We start from the raw sequence: 24,516 nt of genomic DNA, 5'->3' as shown, positions 1-24,516 counted from the left end.
ATATATATAGATTAAAATAGTTTCGTCTAAGGTCGTTGTATTTTTTAATGAGTAAATCTTCACTTGTATACCATCTTTTGTATTCTTAATTCGTGTTATGAGAATTGTATTGGTTTCTTATTTCCAAGTTTAAGAAATAGGTAATGCGGATATAAAAAATATTATTATAAGTTATTAACCTTATGTATCATTGTTTAAAAAAAAATCGATGAAGCATGAATATTTGGAACTAGACGACAACTACAATAATCTTACTTGTAAATAAAACACTACTGGCTACATTACTGTTTTATTGTAAGACACTAATATAACCATATTGTAGTGTCAGTTATTATGGCAAGCCCATATACCTTATTCTAACTTCCGGACATCTTATTTTATTCATTTTACTTGAGCCATATTTTGACCTTGTTAATTATTCGCTTATTAGCCTTGACTGTTTTCAAATGAGCGTATATGTGTGTACACTTCATATCCCATGATTCATCACATGTCTGTAGTTTATTTTGTCTGCCTATAAATACTGAGTAACGCTTAATTAAAATGGAGTTGGCTTCCCAGCCATTCTCCCTGTTCGTCATTTTGCTTGGCTCTGTTTCATTCGCTTCATATACAAAATATATGTATTCACAAATCAATTCTCGTTATTCGACTTATTTAATTCCGTTATTGGATAACGCGATTTAAGTCGACCAGGATATACGAGAATAGGTGATAGCAAACATTTATACGATCTTGGAGTCAGATCAACGGGCCACTAAAATATGATTCAATCAGAGTTAATAATTTGAACATAGATTACTGATCACTGGTATAAGGAAAACCACAAATCATTCAGTTATGAAATTTAGACCATGTGATACTAAATGACTCGAAAAATGAACGTAACCGAATGCCGTTGTATTTCTGAAAATGAAATGCAGATTAACTTATTATACCGCGAGGCGAGGCCGTGGATTTGCACTGCTGAGGAGTTCCACAATAGGACGAAACGACCGTCCATTGCTTCCAGGTTTTCCATGGTGGTCTAGCTTCAATTGACTCATGATCTCAACTACTGATATTATTTGTTAGTTATTTAATCTCGAAAGTTCACACATGAATAATATTCACACTTTTCCTATAAGGTATCTTCGACTTTTGAATTACTCTGAGTATCATGATGTTACTAATCACTTAGTTACTTTATTTATGGCCTTAAAGGAAAACTGAATAATACAATGAGCCCTCAATTTTAACAATCACTCCTCACAATAGATAGTAATAGGTCGCTTTTAAAACATTCTTCTCAATATTTCCAGATGTTTGAAGTTAAAAGATAACAATTAGATTTTAACTGGTTTTCTTCAATATCGAAAGATCATTAGATACATTCCGGGACAGCTTGAGAGTGGGTACATATCATACATACTGAAGTAATATGACAACCTATTCAATGGATCTTTGAATTTCTATCATTTTATGACAAACAGTATTCGGAAATATTTAGTCACCCAAAATACCACTTCACTGTGTAGACGACAAGGATTCATTGAATGACTTTAACATAATTGTACGAATTTTTAAAAAGATGATAGGTATCTTTTATCACTAGTCGATACAAGCTGGAAGAGTGTCCAAACCTAGTGAGTACTGAGTTGTTTCTTCCGATATTCCGACTATTCTATAGTAGTTACCAACCATAATACATAGGATTGAAGCCAGAACCTAGGGTTTTAGGGATATTCATTACGCTATTATAACAATGAGTAGGAATTCTATAACACGGATTATAAATACCCAGTCAGTTTGCTAAGCGAACCAATCATAATTCCATTGTGTAGTTGTGCATTCGATTTCAGAAATTAATAAATGAAACAGACAAACAGATGTCATCCACATAGAGCCTGAGACAGATGTAAGTTAGACCAAGTTAAAATAACAGCTTAGCAGGATGAGATGAAAATAGGGAAATAGGACGAAATAATGTAGTAATAATGACCAAAGAAAAGACTAAACCTTGGGAACATGGATTGAAAATGCACAGTGAGAAGGTATTTATCAAGGGGTAGTGGGATTCAAAATCAAGATGAATATAAAGAGTGAATGAATCTGCTGCATTATGAGTTATTCTGAGTTATGTCACCCAAAATCTCTAACCAATGATCGTGGTTATGATGCAGACCTCGACCAAGTGGTCTACATCTACCATTATGGCTCAGACCGACAGCAAGCGACTTCATGGACTGATGCTATGTTCTGGTTTGGCCTCTCCTAGCTTTCTTCCAATATACCATCCATCATCGCGTGCCGTGGTAGATGGTGGTTAAGCATATGTAACAAAATAATGATTCATTGTCTATTTCGGATTTATTACAATGAGGATGTATGTTATATCTAGTTGGAATTAAGTGCGCAGTCATAGGTACACTTCGTTAAAGCGAATCAGTTAGAAACGAATCGGATGTCTAATTCTCCCCGCTTATAACAGTTCTGCCAGTCTGTATCAGCCTATAATAAAACATATGTAAGAAAAATGGATCAGTTTTTATAATTTACTAAATGAAATCGATTTCTTTTTCACTTAGCTAAAATATACTACTGAATCAATGAGAAATCGGAAAAGTTCTAAAACAATATCGAAATATGGTTTAGAATAAGTGTTCATAGCTAGAATTTGGTGTTATGGTTAGAATTTTCATCACAAACTGACTTCGATTATAATGCAAAAGTCTTAAAAAACATCATAATCCTAATATATCGCATAATACGTTATTCATTAATCGTTGCCATCTACTGATTGAGGGAAACGATTAACATCTCAAGGTTATTTGGCAAAATACTTAAGGTTTTCTCTAATTATTTGTCTGTGGAAATGATATTAATAATAAGTTATTGTTAATTAATTAATGTCTACTTTTGCGTATTAAAATAGTTTATTATGTGAAACTATTTGTTAAGACTGATAAAATGTTTTGTTAGCTTTTCTTTCATGTTTATACAAGTCAATTATATATATGCAAATTATGTGATAGTCAATGGAGGTTGTAAGCACGCACATATATATGAAGTTTATTCACGTGATTTACATGGGGAAAGCATCTAACGCATCTAAAGTTGTTTTTTTTTATTGTTGATAACCCCTTACATATACTATACTGCGAATAGATTTGTGGGCTGGGAAAATGATTTTAACATCATGATATTTTATTTAGACATTTTGTGAATAGTATAGTTTGAAAACAGTTTCGTTAGCGACCGACTTCAACTGGAAAACCGTTTAAAAGCAGAGAGAATAGGACAGCTGTTTTGGTTTCTGTTTGGAACTCTCCAGAAAGATGCATATATGGTCGAACACTCGATCAGAACTGATGATCTCCAAAGTCTTAAAGAGAACACAATATTAACTATTAAATCGCTCATCATAATTAATACCTTTCTTTGGATTCCTCTCATAAGTTTGACAAAAAGTAATGATAACTTGAACCGGTATAAAAATTTCCCAAGTTCTACACTGATAATCGCCATCTGTTTCGACCTTAAGATGACGTAGAAAAAATAGCTCGATACTTGTAATGAATGTTCTAAACCCCATTGCTTCACGAAGTTGACGTCAACAAAGTTATACAAGAAAATACGGTCAAGACCTTGTAGATAAACTATCTTGTTTAGAGAAAGCAGCATCAATACAAAGATCTATATATGCTACAATGTTTCTGAATCCTCTAAACAATATAATCCTTTCGTCCGTCAGTGATTCTGTTGGTCCACTTTGGTAAATAAATACTCGTTATTATTATTATCCTTATTATTATCATTATTGTCAAATCATGATAACGTTCTCTACATATTTCCATTGGTGTATATTGAGACAAAGTTTATTATAGTAGGTAACCTCCACTCACCTGACAGGTAAATGTGTATAATCTTTACTTATGATACTCTACTAAACAAATTTACTTTGTAGAATATAATAACTGACTTTACGGGTTCAGATTTTTTAGTTAATAGGCAGAAAACTTTCAGCTTAGATTTCGTGTAAGTTTTTATTTGTTGGAAAGATGTTTCCATAAACTTCCGTAAACTGATGTTCTATAGGAAATTCATACCGGGGTCACCTTTAATATACAATATATAAGCCACGAGCTTGTGTAAACCGATTGATATCTTTGATATCTTGTTGCTTCGGTACGGTTCCAGGTATTTGGAAATGTACGATGGGTGATTGTCTTCCTACTCAACTGCACTCATTCTAGTAACTTTGGTAGTTATTTGTGTATCTTTTAGTATGATTGATTACGTTTGTCTAGGGGCAGTAGGGTTTCTGGATACCAGTAGCTATCTCATTACCAGACATTAGATTGGTTAGTTGAAATGTGAAAAATAATACAGTGGTTGCCAAGATGAGATGATTGTCTCGAGAAATAAACAGATGAGTTAATTAATTGGTAGTGTGTGAGAAGACGGAATTGGAAGAATCAGAAGGGAGATGATGAAAGTAAATGAGAAAGGAAGTAGTTACTAACGTGTGATAATGATAACAGAAGTAAATTATGAGCCATGCATCAGGCACAACTGTTCCAAGAGGGAGATGGTAATCCATGGGTGAGTATATGTTTTTCAAGTCTGTTCTTGAAGTTATCAACTGAGAGGGCTGTGGTCACTCCATCTGGGAGAGCATTTTAAGTAGGGGCAACTCTTAATAAGAAAAGTGGTAGTGTGTCTGGGTTTTGCTCTTTGGTGTGCAATTTCTCGGAGGTTGCATCGATGAGCAGCATGGCGGTGATGTTTTCGTAGTGTCCGTGTTGGGATGACTTGGCTTACTTAATATGATCTACGCCATTATGAGATCACCTCTTATTCTCCTATAGCTCAACGAGGATAATCCCAAGTGTCGAAGTTTGCCTTCGTAAGATTTGTTCCTTAAACCTGTCACTCATTTCACTACCCGTCTCTGTACTTGGTGTGAGAGATTTGTCTCTTGTGAAGAGAGGAGACGCAACGACATTGTAGACCTCAAGGTGGGGTCGTGTGTATATTTTAAACAATACTAGGAACAACTCTGGGATGATTGCACCAAGTCGTCTTCGCATCAAGTGGAAAGTTGTGTTTGCCTTGGGTGTATTACTTATTTATTTTGAGCTGGTGCCCAAGTTCTTTGTTGTTACTAGCCCGAGGTCGCGCTCTGAGGAGACAATAGGTAGACGATTACCATAGAGTTGTGTGTCCGCGAATTCTATCCTACCATAATTATCGTACCGTATACGTATTTAAAAAAGTGTACGAGATCATGAATAGTATTCACCTTTGGTGAATTTCACTGTAAAATAGTAGCTTTTATGACATAAACTGCTTTAGGAATGAGAAGAACAGTCTACCACTTATGTCTGCTCTGTTAACACTGGTCAATCATGTCTCTCTCGTAGTTATTATGTGAGGAGTGTGATTTCGTTGTAAATTAGTCAGTGTTATATTGAATGGTTGGTGAAACATAGATACGTAACACCTGATATATGTAGATATAATATACATATCAGAGGATACCCCATATAGATTTCTCACAGTTTCTCCAAAGCAACAATGTATTCACTACCAAGTTGGTTCGAAAATAGTTCTTTGGGTCTTGTTGCGAAAGTGTTACTGGTAAAGCTCAACCATGTTGGCAGGGAACCACTTATAATAGGTGCCGATGGATGCGAGTCGTTCAGTATCTCATTAGCTGGAATCGAGAATGTGGGCCACTAGATATGAACTGGTTGTTTTCGAAAGACTCGGCGGTTTTGAACTCTACCAATCCCGAGGTCGTGGATGTATATTGTTCTGGAGTTCTACACTGCAACAAATGAGGTTTGCAGTGCTATCTAACTTCTCATGGTTGTAGACGTAGCCACATCAGTTAAAAATGCATAATAATCCTTGGAAGTAGTATTCAATTCCTTACTTTCGACTTGCATGTAGGGCTTTAACCATACACCACTCAAAATTAGCATATTGTACCAGGTGATCTTTTTTCGGAAAATTACTTTACTCACTCTGATCTTTGCAACATACCGTCCAAAATGCAATTCTTTTCACCAAGACAAACTTTCACTGCGATGTTGGTTGAATAATATCTTGAATATCTAACCTAACTGGCCGTCTCCATACTGACTTCATTATATAGTCATTATTGGAATCCAATTAAGAAAATTGGTTGACTTGCTGCAAATGAATAATTCAATGGTCTCACAATTTATGTGCTGGGCAGAGTCGTGGATGCGCACTGCTGAGAAGTCCGATACTCAGACGAAATTGCCGTCCAGCGCTTCCAAGTTTTCAGTGTTGGTCTAACATTGATCGACCCATGACTTCAACGGAAGTCGACACCTTACTGACGAAAATAAACATAAATCATTCATTTACTGGTAGCCGAAATCACCGTAAGCAGTATTTGGAGCTGTTTGAATCATATCGATTGAAAAACAACATGGCCTTTAGTTTAAAATGGTTCGGTATTGCAGTGATTCCTGATCGTTGCTGCCAACTTTTGACGTCGTGGTCGAACTCGCCTATCGTGATGAACCAATCGAGCTATACTGGCTGCAACAATCGTTCCACAAGGTTATATCATGTCAGAAAGGTCGGTTGAAGAGCGGTGAGACTAAAAGCGACAAACCCAAAGTCCGAAGGAGCAGTCGTACTGCTGACCGTACAGAGGTGTCACAGCAGCAAGGCGTCTCCTTCATACAACCAATATGACAGCGATGCTGCCCTCCCACAAGGAGGGGTGAGGTTAGAAAAGGTCGACGCTGAAAATGCACACCTCGCCTTATCCCACGGATATCTGTCTCCGGCGGTAAGGTTCCAATAAGTACGGAGCTAACACGAAAATTACTCACAAAGAGGTTGTGTGTGACCGACCCCAAGCAGGTGTCCCTTGGGCACTGCGGCCACACTCTCAGATCACTAAGAACACCCCTAGCCCAATTTCCTTTTCAAGTACCTCCAGAAAAATTTTTCCACGGTATGGGATACCGGGAAGTGTTAAATGCCCTCATACCTCTAACAGCACTCAAGATCACTGCAGTGATTGCTCTTGTTACGTGGATCACAGCCAGACGGTCTACACAAATTCCTATTTATCAGCTCAAGGATCGGTGGCTTCATGGACTGATATCATCTCTTGGTTTGGTTTCTATCGGTTTTCTTCCAGCTAACTCTTGCACTAGGCAATATCGCACATCTAGGTAATCGGTAGTTTGTACTATGTAGTGCTTATCACATGCACCTCAGTTGGTGAATATTCGCTATCTCATCAGTCTGCCTACCATCTTTTCCCATTAGCCTACCGGACTCCGATATTGTTCACTTGATGGTCCTAACATACACGAGTAACACATTGAAAGCATCTATGATCAAATAGCATTATGTAACCTATGAATATAGTAATGGATATGTTTCACAGCCATAAAGTAGAACAGAACGAACTGTGTTATACATTTGTTCTTTAGTTGATAGACGGACATATTGCCTAATCCATAAGAGACGCAAGTTCGCAAAGACAAGAAAACTTCATAAATCCTTATTTAGATTTGGTCGGACATCAACTAGGACTGACGGGACTTCTGATATAAGTGAAATAAATTTCTGAAACGTCTCACGATGTGAGTAGTACTTCTGATGGACTATCTAAAGAAGAATCGAAATAGAAATCATGACAGACACCATTTGAAATTGTGATTTCCTATGACAATTCACCATAAGATATAAGGCTGAGAAATACCACTATAGTCGGGTTTCGCTGAGCATGACTGTATTCTAAAACTTGAAGAAAGCATATTTAGTCTATATATCCACGTTCTGGTCTGAGAACAACCTGGGTCCCCAGGGGTTTTCTCTTCTCCAACGCAAGCTAAGTTTTGGACTATTACTGAAGCTAACATTTTAGACACTATACTAGTCAGACTGATTCCACAATGATTATTGCGAGATGATTTTCATCATTTCTTTTAAACGGAGTCGATCATCAATCAAGACCAGTCAGATGGGATTACGTTCAGACGCCAGTTTCTAGACGAGATCTGAGTCAATCTAGTGCTAAAACCAAACGACAGTCCTTAATTTTCCTCACGGCCAATCCATTTGGATCGACTACTTCCCCTCGCTTTAGAATAACTATGGCCTTTCCGACCTCATTAAGTTTTGGAGGATTCGTGTCAATCTGTCATTAAGATTGATTCGGGATAGGGGGTGACAAAAGGGTATCTGGAAGCCAGTTTAGCTGTTGCTTAAAATATTCTCCCTATCGTTCTAATTTACTAAGTTGACGGTGAATAATTGTTCTATCTTCTCCGAGCTAGTATCGCTAACAGCCGATTTGCATACTGAATCTGAATAATTATCAACTGTTACCTATTACCACTGCTTTCTCCATATAGTTTGCTTCCACGCCCCTCCACTGCTCACATTCATTGCCTTGATTTTTTATCAGTCTGCCTTTAGGCTATATTCACACCTCCGTTCTTCTGGAGCCTTATGGGATAAGGTTCAGTCATCTATCAGCACAGTACACGCTACAGAAGTCCATTGATGTTTCCTAACCCTTCGGCTTAATTCGATTTAAACGGTTTGCACTATCTCATTTGTATATTCAGTTGATAAGTCTTAAATAGGACGAAATGCGCCTCCTGGATTCCACTGTTAGTTACATTCCGTCTGTTTTATCTCTTTTGGTTTAAGCTACTGGTAGATAACACTACTCTTATCATGGCTACTTGTTGAGCTACCTTGGTGTGGATATCATTCTCACAGTTGACTAACTGCTTCTCTAGTTGTTCCCGAAATATGCACTGACCTTTTCATCACTAGCCGAATACTAAGAAGTATTCTTGCTGTAACTTTTCTGAGTCAAACAATATGCAGGCAAACAGATGCTTGCACTAGAGCGCCATCAGAGTCTGTAAAAAGACCTTTTACAGGACTGAGTTACATGTATTAATTAGTCACTTAACAATCATATTGTTCAGTTTTTAGTGTTCTTTGAATTCCGTAGGTCAAGTTGCAATGTGTCATTGATCTAAGTAAATATTCTGAGTCGTTTCTTTCGTCATGGGAAATTTAACTAGTAATCATCATTACTTTATGCGAGGCAAAACCCGACTCACACGTCCGCGTCGTGCCTCCTGGATAATGGGACGGATGACACATGAACTAACGCGAGCGGTAACCCGTGTGGTAGAGATCGGGCTAATCACTCACTCGACCGATACCCTCAAACCGATTACGAAATCCACAAAGAATCACAGCACAATTACTCCTAGATGGAAAAAAAGACAAAAAACTTAACAAAAGTGGTGCATGTAATGCATGGGGCAAACTCCAACCGGTTGCTAAAACAGCAATTCTAGCACCGGTAGTTGTGCTGTGCTTCGATGTGGCCTGTTTCTCTCCAAAAGGGCCTACTAGGCTTCACCAACTTGTTTGGCTGGAAGGGAGCATCATTATATATATGTTTAATAATAATAATAATTCTTTAAATTATAAAAATCTGTCATCAGGATAGATATTTTATTGTCATACAACATAAAAAAGTACTCACTATTTCTCGAGTCATCAAGGCTTGAATCTAAATCTTTTGGAGATACATTGTCCATTGAAGTTCCCACTTTATTTAAATAACATCTACATGGTGATTGAGTACACTTGCACTGAAACAAATTGGGATTATTTGTATTGATATAATCTGATTCAACATCTTTTTCATTGAATTCTGGTAGAAGTTTCATATCTATCACCTTTTCCCTTTTTCTGTTTTCTGATATATCAGGAATAATTTTTGTACATGAACTATCGACATCTGTTGAAATTTTATTCATTGGTGTATAAGATTTTGTTAGAATGTATTCTTGTATACCAATTTTTGCACAACTCATAATTACATTTTAGTTCATATGTGAATTAAACAATTCAGGACTTTAAAATATTCAGAATTTCAGGAATAGATATCATTAATTTTTTGTATTTTTCTTGTTGTCAATATTATCATTATCATTATTTTCATTCAAATTGGAATAATGAATTAAAACTTATAAAATGGTATCATTATTAAAATTGAACAGGTGATAATACACATAGAACTGATTGTTCATAGACGATTAAATTTATCACAAGTTTATTTGTTTCAATAAATACAGTTTAATACACGTACAACTACTATTTCATATTCATGTACCTAAGAGAGAAAATAAACGAAAATAAACAGTTAGATTTAATAGACAACTATATATAAGTACCTCAATGACTTTATTTACTTGAGAGTGCGAGAGAAAAGTACTTATGAATTTTAGTATTGTGTGTTTGGGTGTATTTGAAATAAAATCAAATATATTGAAATAAGGTTTCTCTTCATGCAGCACTGTATCAGCTTGGTATGTGTTTGCATCAAATTAATAATTCTTAACTCGGACAACCAATGACAAAGAACAAGATTGCTTACTATTGTTTTCTTCCTTGTCAGTTAACCGGTGACAGAATTCTATGATTTTTACAGAAGATTTATTTCACCAACGAGTATAAAGATCATATAGTGTACAATTCTGGTGTAGAAAACATACTTAAATTACCATTGATGAAAGATTAGCAAAGTAACATTCTAAGATATAAGCAAAGCGATAGAGAAATAGAATCCTCTTAAGAAAGGAATTAAAAACTGGCCACACAGGAAAATTTGGCACTAAAATCGCTAAATTAAACTATTCATGCAATTACTCATAAATAATTTATTCTATTTAGTTACTTTCTTAACCGTTTATCTTTGGTTCGTCAGACTAAATTGATAATCATTTTCGTTTAGAAATAAACTCAACAATAGGTAGAATCTAGCATTATTAGATTTACATAAATAATTAATGTCTGGTATCATAGCTGTTGAAATTTATGAACTATAAGTAATAATGAATAGTTGTCTCAAAATGGATAGATGGTAAGCAGTAAACTTATTTGATACGGTTCTATAGACTAATAAACAATTCAAGTATCTTGCATGTAAACAGTACTCGTAGTATATTATGCAAACATAAAATTAAAATCGAATTGTTTTCTTTAGAAGAAAGCACTATGTGTATTTACTTAGTATAAACTATCGCATATTTTTCAAAGGAGATCAATATTTGGAAACTATGTGAAATATATAAGTTGGATTATTTTATAGGTATATTACTTGTTTGAAATCCTGACTGGAAAAACAATTAGAAAAAATATTCATTACATCAGTATATAGTAAATAAACTTACATAGTTAAAATAGGTGTTTTTTGTTACGGATTCAAGTAACCACAAAATTCACTTTTTATTCCTTACTAATTTGTATATAATGGAATATAAGGTAATTTATACGAGAATATAATTTCGTTACAAGAGTAAAAACGATTAGTGATTTACTAATGAGATTCATGTTAGAAATGAAGTAAAACTGGGATGAGATTTCACTTATATTCTTTCACCATTGATTGGTATGTTTAGTTGTTCAAGGTGATTCGAAAGATATCATGGGCCTTGGTTTTATGCTGGTTACCAGTTATTCGCAAAATACAACAGTAATCTTAAGAAAATGAAAGTTTTTTAAGACACTGACACCTTTGGTTAAGCACTCCGATATTTTGCTACTGTCCGCTTTGATGAGACATACAGCGCACAATAAGGAAGTTATTGAGTACACAGAATGGATTTTTTATTTACTGCATAAAAGTAGTTGGCTTTCAGTCACTAGGTTGAAAATTCTTACTCCCCTCCACTAAATTCACTTTGAATAGTCGGTTAGTATCATGAAGACAAGGTAAAATTGTGTTTCATAAATAAATTGCCCTTATTATTGTATTGTTCCTAATCCATATGCGTTCGTAAGCTTACTTATAATAGCTTCTTAATAAAATCATCAAACAATATCAGTTCTAAGCAGTCGATACTAAGTTAATTAGGGCTTTATAATACCTTATAATTTGAGGAGTCACATTTTATATCTCTACATCATTATCAAAGATACTGTTGACGCTTCAGTAGCATATGAGCGTTGAAATAACGAAAAAATTTTAATACTTTATTACTATATACTATTTTTCGGTTTATAAAAAACCTTATAAATTATATCTTAACAACATATATTGATTATCTAAATAGATAAAACGATAGTTAGTAGTGTCTAGTCCATTGAAAAAAAAGAATTAACTAGATTTTTCTAATGATATTCTGCGTATATATCACGTTATTCTAATAAACCCCATAGACTCATTACAGACATTTTTTGTTGTGTTGATACAGTATATAAGCCTATTTTTAAGTCATCCGATAGAATGATCATTAATTAATTGGTGAGTATTCACGATTAACTAAAGTTATTTTTGGCCATTATTATAATAGTAATGAGTCATAGAATAAGATGAATTAATTAGTTTAATGCACTTACAGAGTAAAGGTTCTTGTACTCGGCTTTGAACCACACTTTAGTTGTGTAAGTACTATTGATACTACCTGGCTAACCACACCAAAGTAGGTGGAACAATGTTTAGATGTAGGACTTAGTGATTAAACTTCAGGTGCTTCAACCATCAAACTACCGCTTTGGTGGTAAAACGAGGTAATTACTGAGTATTTGTATGTCTAATATAGTTGACAACAAATTTAACATCACAGTTAAATGAATGAATGTTATCGTGCTAGTCTTAGCCACTTAAAGCTCTAGATCTAATGAGATGTGGGCTGCAAGTATTGAGGAACACAAGGGTACTATTTTGCAACTTCACAATGATTCTGAGATTACACACGTCTATTTAGCACAGATCTATGTTGAATAAATTCGTTTTTTGATTCGTTAGAAACTCTTTTTCAATCGTATATTGCAATCGCTAGAAAACTCATGAACTAAAATTACTACTCTTAATCTTGAACATGTTCACCCCCTCAGTTACTGAGGATTCTACAGTTCATCGCAACAGTTAGGAACAGTAACACTGATGTAGAGATAAATTCTTAAATAGAGAGTAATTGACTGCAGTAGACGGTTCATTATAGATGAAACTTTACGATACAAACATCTTTACCTATCCAAAATAGTTATTTGTTTATGATGTATGATATTTTGAGTCATTTGACAGGATGCATTTCACCCAAATTTCCCGACTGATGAAAGCCATCAATTGAACATGTTGCTATACTGAACAAAGTTCATACTTCTTCAAGATTCCAGATAGTATAACTGAGCACTATAGATACCACCACTAAGACTTGCATGACTCTTTCTTATGATTGAGTCATGTGGATGGTAATGTATCAAGGAATATGGAACGATAATTAAATCTATCATGTATTGATAAATCACTTTCTTCACAGCTTTCGATACATATTTATTAATATATCAACAAAATGATTTTAGGATGAAAACTATGTTAACCAGTAGCTAAACGCATAACATTAGACAAAATATGCTTAAACGCACCGTCTTATACTTTATTGACCACATCAGACTGATTATTCAGTAGACAACAATATCAGGGAAAAAACGCGAGTGAAATTCGTTTAACAAGCAAACAATAATCAAAATTTAATATTACGTCAGTCAATGACAGTTAGTAAATGTTGTTCTTGAAGTTCTACACTAACTACAGGCCTTCAAATAATCAGTGTATTTCTTTTGAAAAACAACCACATCATACAACATTAAACTCATGAGAAAGGAAAAATGTCCGTGAATTTGTGGCTCATCTGCTTTTCAATGTGCAAAATATATGCGGTTCTAAGCATAGTAAGTTCCTACCGATAATGTCCGGCCAACAGGGATGAAAGGCCATGCATCGATAATTTTTTTATAACTACTTGTACATTTTTTATGTTGATTGTAGTAGTTCACCAAGTTTCTGCTCCGTACAGTAGATCTGTCTTGATGTTCGCATTGAAGATTGTGACTTTGATATTGGTTGAAAGTTTTTCTGAGTCCTATATGTTTCTCAGTTATGGGAATGCTTCTGTTGCTTTGCCAATCTTAGCCTTCAAATATGCATCAGATCCTCCTTGTTCATCGATGATGCTGACCAGATATGTGAAAGTTTCCACCTCTTCCACAGCTTCCCCATCAAGTGTGATTGTGTTGATGTTCTCCATGCTGTATTTGAGGATGTTGCTTGTTCCCTTGTGTATGTGGAGGCCTACTGCCACAGAGGATGCTGCTACACTGGTTTTCTTGATCTTCATTTGTTCGTGTGTATGGGGTAGAAGAGCTAGATCATCTGAGAAGTTCAAATCGTCTAGTTGCATGAAATTCGTTCACTATAAACTGTGCTTCCCCTCAGATATGGAGGTATTCACAATCTAGTCAACCACCAGAAGAAGGAGAAAGGGATAGAGTAAGCAGCGTAATATGGCACTGGTTTTCTCTTGAAATGCATCTGTGAGTTGGACTTCATGTATGACTTTGAAGTGTAATCCATCGTATGAATTTCGCATGATGTTGACGATTTTGTCAGGTACATCATAGTGTGGAGGAGGGTTCCGTAAGGTTCTTCTGACCACACTGTCAAACGTTTTACCACATTCAGGGTAGTTGAGTTATAGTGACGAATTTCATTCAATTGATTGTTTAACTGTGATCCGTAGTGTCGTGATTCGGTCTGTGCACGACCGATCCCTACGGAATCTAGCCTGTTAATCTTAAAGTTGGGCGTCTACTGAGTTTTTCATCTTGTTCAGCAACACTCTGTTGAAAACGTTCCCTGGCACTGATAATAGTTTGATGTCTCTGTAGTTCTCACATTTGTTCAGATTTCCTCTCTTCAGTATCTTGATGAGGTATCCTTCTTTCCCGTCTGTCGGTACGTGTTCCCCCTAAACGTGGGGTATGTTTGCAGTTACTTCCAAGTCTGACTTCAGTGCTTCAGCTGGCATGTTTTCAGGTCCTACTGCTTTCCCACTCTTGATTTGTCTGATGTTTATCCTGATTTCTTCGATCGTTGGTGGAGTGAAATCTATAGGAAGGTCTGTAGGTGTCGCTTCGATGTCGAATGGGTTCAGTTGGGATGGTTTATTCAGGAGTATTTCAAAGTGCTCTACCCATCTGCTCCACAGTTCTTGAATTTAACTCATTGGCTTGCCTTCTTTGTCTTTGACTGGTTCTTCTGATTCTCAATATTTCCTTCATAGTTACTTTGTTTTGTCGTATAGATGTCTCATATTTTCTTTTCTCGCAGCTTTTTCCGCTGTCATTGCTGGGTATTCTACGTATTTCCGCTTGTTCCCTCCTATGTATTCAGTCTATGCGTTGACTTTCTCAGCTTTTGTTCGGTTGTTGTTAATTGTTATCTTCTTGTTCCTCCTTCCTTGAATTTCACCCATATTATCAAAGGGGTCCCCATCTTTATGACGGTGCTTGTTGGGGCCAGGCACCTTCTGGTTTGATCTCTTTCCAGTTGATCAGATATTTCCCTGAACACTTTTCCACGATCGACTTCAGCCTATCTTTATAGTCTTTACTGCTACCATTGAAGGGTTCATAGCACTGGATAACATTCATTGGGATTCCTTCCTGCTTTGTTTCGAAGGATGCTTTGATGATCCTGGATCCATGAAATTCCCATCCAATTAGTGCTTTTCGTGCTACTTTGGACAGGACCAGAGCAACTCCTTGCATGTGCGAAGCACTTTCTTCTTCGTGACCAGGGTACAGCATCATTATTCGAGAAGTTAATCTTTTCTGCCCAGCTTGGATCCAATGGCTTTCAATGATCTCGAGAACCGCTAAGTTATATGTCCTCATTTCCGTTGCTATTTGATTGGTCCTCACGGTCTCCCATATTATCCGAGCATTCCATGTACCTATATTAATTATTGGTATGTTTATTAGAAGGGGCATCGATCTCGTGACTTCCGAAGAATCTTGTCTCTCACCATGTGGCATGATTATTTTTCTGAAAGAAGATTCTTTAACTCGGAGGATAGAGTTTAAATGGTTTGATTTGTTTATTCTGGTTAGCGTTTTATGAAAGGTTTTTTTCTACCAGGTGGGTTTGCTGATCCCATGCCCAAACCCCTCCTATGTATGGGCTTGAAACCAAACGGTAACCCTAGAAGGGATACAGGTGAAGTAGAGTATACATAACCGTCTTGATAGTTGATAACATACTAGTCACTTTTATCCATTACGACAATCGGAAATAAAAATTAAAAACTCGAGGTGTACATAGTTTTGCGGTTTATTATATTTATAGTTCAATAAAATTTTAAAAAGTATTCACTATTTCGTACAATGAAAGTATCGTACGTAACTCAGGATTTTATTTAATGTTCTATTTAGACATTTTAAAATATTAATCTATCCAATTGTTAATACAAATAAATATTACTGTAAGTGAACAAACTAATAGTATACCATTTTTAAATTATTATCAAACGTGAATGTGTTGCTAACCGTATTATCATCGTGATCGAATTAAATACTGACATTCATAATGTACAAAAATATTAAACACATTCTGTACAGGACAATCAATATACAAGGTCACTTGTTTTATTTTCGACCGATAGAATGGTGAAATATAAACAATCTTGTATGTTAATGTGAACAATTATGTCACTAATAATAATTTCAAAAACATGAAGACATATTCAGACCTCATTTTAACGTTATTGTTTTTGGTAATAAACTGAATGATATGATATCTTGTCATTACTTGTCAATGACAGTTCTAACTGAATCAATTATTGTAAAATTTATTCTTATAACACATTACATAGTATTGATCAGTATTGGGGTCCCAGAAACTTTTGATCATGTGGTAAGATCATAATTAGAAGTAGAATAATCTATCTAGATAAGTCAAACGAAACTAGGTCAGATTACCATTCATTTGACCATCGTAATTATGATCATATGAAAGTAATACATTTTTCACCCTAAACTATAACGCTTTACTTAAGGTTATAACCTTTTCATATTGAACTATGATGAATACCATTATTCCATTTAGAAAATATTCAATTTTAATCAATTATTTTGTTATTTCAACCAAATATAACGAAAGTTTATTACTGATCAACCATTATGTCTGCCAGTTTCGTCTTAACAAATCTAATGGAGTGTTTACTAGTATACTAATGATATTTTTGCGAAATATATTCTTTCTACTTCTAATCTTCTGCTCACCTGTTCATGTAAACTATGTAAATTTTTACAGGTTTCAATACGCAACAATTGTCACATGTAAATCTTCTAGTCATATGGTTCATTTGAAAAAACTTCAACTGTGTTAAGCTCGTAGCAAGGATTTACATTTTCAGGTTCAAGCTAATATGAAGCCTTCGGTGGAAAATTTCGAAACTTTGGAAAAGCAGCAACTATTCAGTGCTTCCTAGTTTTCAGTCATTCTTCAATTGATATTAATTCGTTGTTAATTTACTTGAAACTGATACACAGTCTCCATTAAATAAACTCCATAAGTATCATGCGCCTATCTACTAACTGCATGTTAAAAATTATCTAACTTCTGAGCCAGTAATATGTATTTGATTAGTATATATATAATCAGAATATTTAACTTTGTACATTAATTAATAATTGTACTAATTAATTGTATATTCTACAATATTGTGAGAAGGGTTTTTGTGAATATTATAGTAATTTAATAGTTGAGTTCATGAGTCAATTGAAATTAGACCACCATGGAAAACCTAGAAGCACGGGACGGTCATGTCGTCCTTGTGTGGGACTCCTCAGCAATGTGCACCCACGATATATAATACTGTAAAATAATACTCAACATTTTCATGATAAAAACATGATCACGTTAAGTTTATTTGTGGATATCATAATGTTCACTGGTGATAATAATTAGTCTGCTAAAAAACTGTTTTATAACTTGTTAGATATCAAAGTGTAATATTGCAACCGATAGCCAGCTAATTAGAAAATATTACTAATACCACAATATTAACTAGGTGTAATTGAACAAAACATACTTAAGTGTACTGTTTAAGCAGTCAATCCCATACACAGAAAAAGTTTTCGATTCAATTGTTTGATTAGGTCAGATTTATAAGGAGAAATAAACTGCCTTACTAAGGTAGATGTACTATCTTTTAGAAAGTTGTTGTCAACCTTTAGGGTAATTGTACTACTTATAAATTTAAGTGGAAAGAAGTCAAAATGGTAAAATCCCCTAAAAGAGCTGATATTTTATAATCCAGTACTTCAGTCAATCACAACTGTGAAACTACAAAAAAGTAAGATGTGCAAAGAAATAAAAAGTTTCGCACAGTGGTTTATCGAAGAATATCGGTAATACTCATAAAAGTGAAACGGTCTTAATGAATATTAATTAATGTAAAAGTATTTTGGAAGAACCAATACATCAATCGGTATCAGACGGTTTTGAATGCTGATTGCTGAGGTTGGAAACATAAGTCAACAGATACTTGATTAGTAGTATAAACGTCCAGTACTTAAACCATGATCTGAAGTTCCGAGGTTCGATCCCATGAATAGTCTACGTTGAACATTACAAAGGAACAGAAAATTGGAACTGTCTATTAATTCCCTGTTTCCAATGGCTTTCCAGCCGACATCAGTTCATGGCGCAATCTATCCGAAGACGATACATATTTATTTGCATCTTCACTAGTTCGAAAGGTGTACTAACTTGTTTGAATATTTTCAACAAACTGATTTTAAAAAGCGTCATTTGAAGGTTAATTTTATCTAAAATTATGGTCAAAATGAATGCAGATTAGTTAGCAGTGGGATCCATAATGGATATTTCGTTTTGGATGACCTCTTCAGTTGGACGTATCTGCATCCCAATGTTGATTTTCACATGAAGTTGGACCCAGTACATATTGCATCAGACGCCAACGCCTTATCCGTCCAGCTACTGAATCCAGAACGCAACATAACTTGTTCGATGAACTTACTGTTTATTTTTAGGACTCTGCATTATCCAGTTGTTGAAATAGTCAGGACTGGATTTTGATTAGTGACTAAATGGCAGTTCACTCAGTATGCAAACATGTCAATAGAGAGTAATCAGTTGCAATCTTTAACATTAACAATCGGATAATACATGCCCTTCCAAATAATGCGTTTTCCGTTATGTGCATAATTCTATGTCCTGCACTGAAATTTTCTGATGAATGGATAATTTTCTTCATACTATTAATTACATTTAATTCAAAAACTGAAAAAGATGGAAGAGGGGGTTAAGTTCACTTTCAATTACTTTTAAGCGGTTTGAGGGATTTAACAAGGAGTGATGTGCTACATTTTTAAAGTACTCGGTACTTGTTGATGAGGTGAAATAGGGAATAGATAATTTCACTTCTTGTTATCTAAACTGAACTCATCCACTGTCACGGCCAAAGATGTTACAATGAGACCACTCCAGATGGGGCAAACTTCCTTTCGAAAAGGAATGTTTTAAATAATTTAAATTTCCAACATTATATAAGAAATCTTATTTCATTTATAGTCAGCAATTGCAAATCCTATCCTCTACACTATTCACTGAAAAAAAGTGATATTGTAGTTGAATTAAAATGCTCGATCGGCGATACTAATTTATGGACGACCTTTGAAAGAATCTTAAGTAACCTTGAGAAATAGTAGCCAATCAGCAAACAGCCAGTATAGAGTAAAAATATGTTATACAAAACCAAGGAAATAAAGTGGATACACTTCTTATACATGATTCAAAAATTTTTCAAGGTTAGAAAGAGGTTCAGAGGTTCTAAAATCGTAATGCATGCAGTAGAGGAAATCATCCATACGGCTACAGAATAGTCGGCCTCTGGAGCCATGATAAAGTCTTAAAAACTCTTTCAGCCTCGACCACATAGCTTCAGTATTGTTTATGCACTCCGGTTGTTGAGTGCGCAAAATGCTACTTCTGGATGACGACACGATGCACGTAACCAAGCCTATGAAGGAGTGTCTACGCTCTCCAAACATCCGTATATATTATAGTACCTGGCTGCAGCCAGTGTTACTGGTGCTTTTATTATACAGTTCGCAATAATTGTCGTAATTTGCCTTAGTTAGGAATTATATATGGGGTTTTCATCACGAACTGACATCAGCTATAATGCCAGAAATTTATTTAGCCAAATGGATGAAAGGCTTTCCCGTTAAAATCCGAGATCTATTATCTTAAAAAAAGATTGATTCGTCCACAAATTATAGTCCCGCCGTTTTATTTGTTGTAGCCATTCAATTACCACGTTTTGTACAAAATTCCCTGTGAACCGATCGTACGTTAGCATTAAGCACTAAAGTTGGCGCCGTAACCTTGAAATCTCTAAGACGCATCTGATTGGCTCGTCCATAAATTGGAGTCTCGCCGCCCGATCTTATCTGGGCAGATATTTAACAGAATGAATATTAGATAACCAAATGTTTATATAAAATTTATATAAAATTTTGCTGAATTTAATAACCATTCAAATTATCTGGACAGAGTATTGTCATTTATGAATTAGGATAAGAAGGAAAATTACATAAAATTTATTAGAAAGACACGTATGAATAACTACCGCTATATGTTTTACGTTTAGAGGTTGTTATAGTTACGTAACAAATAGTTTCAAATATTTCTTAGGAAATATAAATTTAAGTAAAACAGTACTGACTTACATATATCCACCTTGAAGGAATATATTACACAGCATAGTACAAAAATTAGGACGTTGTATTATCTTAGCAAACTATTGTTTAATTTTCAAATGACCTTCAGATTAAACTGGCCAATAGTTTTCAGCTGACTCATGACCAATCGGATAAAAATTTAGACTACAAATCATAGCGAATAACAACCAGACTAAATAGAAAGTTTATAAACAATTTAATATGTAGGTTAATGGAAATTTTCGATCAACTAATAAAAATTCAGGAAGGGAATGTTTTAGTCATCACATAGAACTGGATTTTTTTTGAATGTTCAGAGAATCTATATAAAATCAATAATAATTAGGCGTAAATAACACCCATTTATTAACCATGATTACTAAGTATATTTAATTAATTAAACATTTGATATACAAGTGTTAAATATACATACAATCAAGATTGTCCAATAAATTCATTGATGGACTATATTTAAGAGTATGGTGTATGTTTCTTTTCTTTCTTCTGATAAATAAATTATTATCAGAAGGGGTTTTGTGGAGATTTTAGTAATTTCATTAGTTGAAATCATGAGTCAATTGAAGTTAGACCATCATGGAAAATCTGGAAGCACTGGACAGCCGTTTCGTCCTAGTATGGTACTCCTCAGCAATGCACATTCACGATCCCGCCCCCACGAGATTCGAACCCAGGATCTATCAGTCTCGCGCGCAAGCGCTTAATCATCAGACCACTGAGCCGTCATTCAGTGGCGTTAATGTCTAACTTCAAATAATCCACGAAATTGCGCCACCGTACAACACTGTCTTCAGTAAGCTGATATTTCACAACAGACCTTGTTGAATAAATTATTTACTTTGCTGAAACTGTTTGTATTAATTATGAATAAGAATAAATTTATGACTGGTTTCATATAATCTTATTAAATGTTCTCTTAAGTATCAATAATAACTTATTATTATCAAGATCTAAGATAATTAATTCAAACTCATATCAGAATTGGGTATGGGTGAATTTTATAATGGATCTACAAAAAAACATGTTCCATCTTGTTCAACTTGTGTTGGTAAGATACAACAACAATTTATGGGGATTTATGATTAAATTTTAGATCGAACCATATAAAATCTGTTTTGGTTTTTAGGATAAGTATGAAAATAAGCTTATAAATACCACTTGACAAAATCTATCATTGAGACTAATTCTATGGTTGTATCAATGTAAATAAAGCGTTGAAATATCACATAATAATTCATTACTTTAAGAATTATAATACCAGAAAATAAATATGTATTAGAACTGGAAGAAATAATGCTTATATTTAATGTTTGTCAATCCTAAAATAGAGATCTAACCTAACATATTCAGATTTCTTGGTAGACTACGGAAAACTACTGAGTTTTCACTTCAGTAGTTTACATTACCGTGAATTTTGAGAGTTCTATTAGTCATTCTGAATTAAATGATTGAATTCATGGGTCAATTGAAGCTAGAACACCATGGAAAACCTGGAATCGCTGGATGGCCGTTTCATCGTACGATGGGACTCTTCAGCAATGCGCACCCACGATCTCGCCCCCCGCGAGATTCGAACCAAGAACCTATCAGTCACGCGCGCGAACCCCTAACCTTTAGACCACTGAGCCGTCGTCCAAGGGTGTTAATGTATAACTTTAGCCAATCCATTCTGACTTTTGTATACTGGAGTGTCGGTAATGAGATAAAGTTCAATAAATTCTTATCACTGTGAATTAAATTTTTACCGGTTTTTTCAAAAAGTACAGAAGAAAAGAATATTCATCTTTACAAATGTGATTCATGGATACTTTTTTAAAGTGATTTTTTTACATTGATCTCACTAATTAATAAGATGTCAATACCAATAATTGTGATATTTTACACTTATAAGTTATTAATTTAAATAAATTATCTAATTGTTTGGCAGTTAATTGTGAATTATTATTGATTTACTCATTAATATTTCTTTCTTATATTGATGTACCTATCACTTTTCTATTGATTTTGAATTGGGATAATTTGCAAAATGATTTCTATGTATTTCTCATTTTCTATCCATGTAAATGAAAGTAAAATTTTGATTAGCAGTGGAATCTAAGATGATTTTTTTGTTTTATTTGACATTCTTCAGACAGATGTAATTTCATTCCATTATTAATTTTCACACTGAGACTCGAAACCAGTACTAATTGTATCTAGATTAAGGTTTATTTCAAATTATCCAAGTAGTATATTGAGTAATATATGAAGATTCGTCGTATTCTAAATTTTTAGAAATGCTTTACTTAACATTAAATAAATGCTGTTTATCATTCACTATAAGGATGGAAGACATTATTTAAAATGTCTTTATTATAGCCAGCTTCTTCATATATATTAGTTGTATGTGGTATCAAATCATTTGCATAGATGATCCCTAAATACTCGTGAAACAGGAATGTTCATATTTTCCTATATTTTTTATATCTCAATAATGAAAATATCGTATCTGTAACATTCCAATGAGTAGGAAAATTGAAATTTTCTGACGTTCTGTAACTTCATGTAAGCCGAGTCTCTAGAGAATAAACATATGTATATCTCAAATGCAAATGCTTTAAAAATACTGTCTTTAAATAATGGTCTTTCTAGTTCGACTGACTGAGATGTTCAGTAGAAACTACGAAGGAGGAACAAAGAACTTTAAGTAATGCCTTCAGAGGAAATACATACTATGGTAAGTTCATAAATAAATATATCATCAAAACGTAAGCGTGGAAAGTATAAATAAGAATTTTCTGTAAAGCTCCCTACAGTGTAGAGGTGATGCTACCAATGAAATATTAGTTCACGGATCAAACAAAATTACCTGTTGGAACAATGAAAAACTGAAAAAAAGAGCATGTATACTTTCTCAACACTTGACAGTAACATTTATATTAAAAAATAAAACACGTACAACCTGCTAAAAGTAGTCATTTACTGAGTTATTCAAAGGGCGATAAAAATAGTCACCCAGATAAAGTAGTTCAAATTCATCTATTATATGGTTGGTTTCATTTCTTAGAAGTCAGTAATCGTCTTTATTATCATAAAATCACATAACACACACGTACACAAATTGAATCTCATTTCTCTGTATTTCCCCTATTCAAATTTATTTAATTTATATAAACATATTTTTATAGTCTTTTACTTACTTCACATCATTTCACACGTCACGTAAATTACTCTCAAACATTTGATGTGACTATTGATTATGTCATTATTACAACTGTTATCCGACATTATTTAGATAAATTTATGCATGTTACTCAGCAGGTGGATTTGTTATAGTTGGTAGCTTTCTAAATGACCACTATCTTGTAAGCGTCTAGGAAGTGATAAATAATTATGGATGAATATTTATAAAGAAAAGTAGAATACAACTACAGTATTGTCACAAGATTCTATTCTGAGCCACACCTGAAATTTTCTGAAGCCGACACTTTTCATGATCTGTAGAATCATATATCACATTCTGTTATTCAATAAGATGATGACCAACTCTTCACTTTTTTGTTAACTCTGGTGAGCAATAATTTAATATGAAATCGATTTTAACGACATGTATAGAACGTAACCACACATTATAAGCCAATGTTTTCAGAAATCAGTCCATTAAATCATTTCATACACAATCCATAATACACATTTTCAGACTTCAGAACAACTTATACTTTGTTGCTATTGAATATAAACAATTTAGGATGCATAAAAATGGTTACAATAAATAGATCGTCAAACCTCTTATATTCCGAGAGACTAAGTTTCACAAACAGAGAAGAAATGATTTCACCTATTATAATGAAAGTGTTGGCTACGAAAATGAATTATCTTGCCAGAAAACATTAGGATATTTTCCCACCC

The 24,516-nt window shown here is 34.3% G+C and overlaps 2 protein-coding genes across 3 annotated transcripts in view; one reads left to right on the top strand and one right to left on the bottom strand.

The window, feature by feature from the left end:
- Nucleotides 1-20,675, bottom strand: part of MS3_00007648 (uncharacterized protein) — a 62,501-nt gene extending 41,826 nt beyond the window's left edge. The window contains exons 1-2 of one of the 2 annotated variants that reach the window (XM_035729807.2): nt 20,620-20,675; nt 9,557-10,189 (exon numbers count right to left, since the gene is read on the bottom strand). In XM_035729807.2, coding sequence (XP_035585292.1) covers nt 9,557-9,890 — 334 coding nt within the window. In that variant the 5' untranslated portion in view covers nt 9,891-10,189; nt 20,620-20,675. Of the gene's footprint in view, nt 1-9,556; nt 10,190-20,619 lie in introns of those variants that run through there. The other variant, XM_051215963.1, reaches the window with a different exon arrangement.
- On the top strand, nt 16,138-17,575 carry MS3_00007649 (uncharacterized protein). Its single transcript, XM_051215964.1, has 3 exons — nt 16,138-16,774; nt 16,811-16,875; nt 16,917-17,575. The coding sequence occupies exon 3, from the start codon at nt 16,941-16,943 to the stop codon at nt 17,247-17,249; it is 309 nt and encodes a 102-aa protein (XP_051066510.1). The 5' UTR covers nt 16,138-16,774; nt 16,811-16,875; nt 16,917-16,940; the 3' UTR covers nt 17,250-17,575.
- Nucleotides 20,676-24,516: the final 3,841 nt, after the last annotated feature.

Source organism: Schistosoma haematobium, chromosome 4 (genome assembly GCF_000699445.3).
Source record: "Schistosoma haematobium chromosome 4, whole genome shotgun sequence".
In the NCBI taxonomy this organism is placed as follows: domain Eukaryota; kingdom Metazoa; phylum Platyhelminthes; class Trematoda; order Strigeidida; family Schistosomatidae; genus Schistosoma; species Schistosoma haematobium.
Note: the sequence above shows the minus strand (reverse complement) of the source record. Positions and strands in the feature narration are given on the sequence as shown.

Bases quoted from the DNA above. Each gene is read 5' to 3' on its own strand.
- MS3_00007649 (XM_051215964.1), top strand. From the start codon at position 16,941: ATGATGAATACCATTATTCCATTTAGAAAATATTCAATTTTAATCAAT.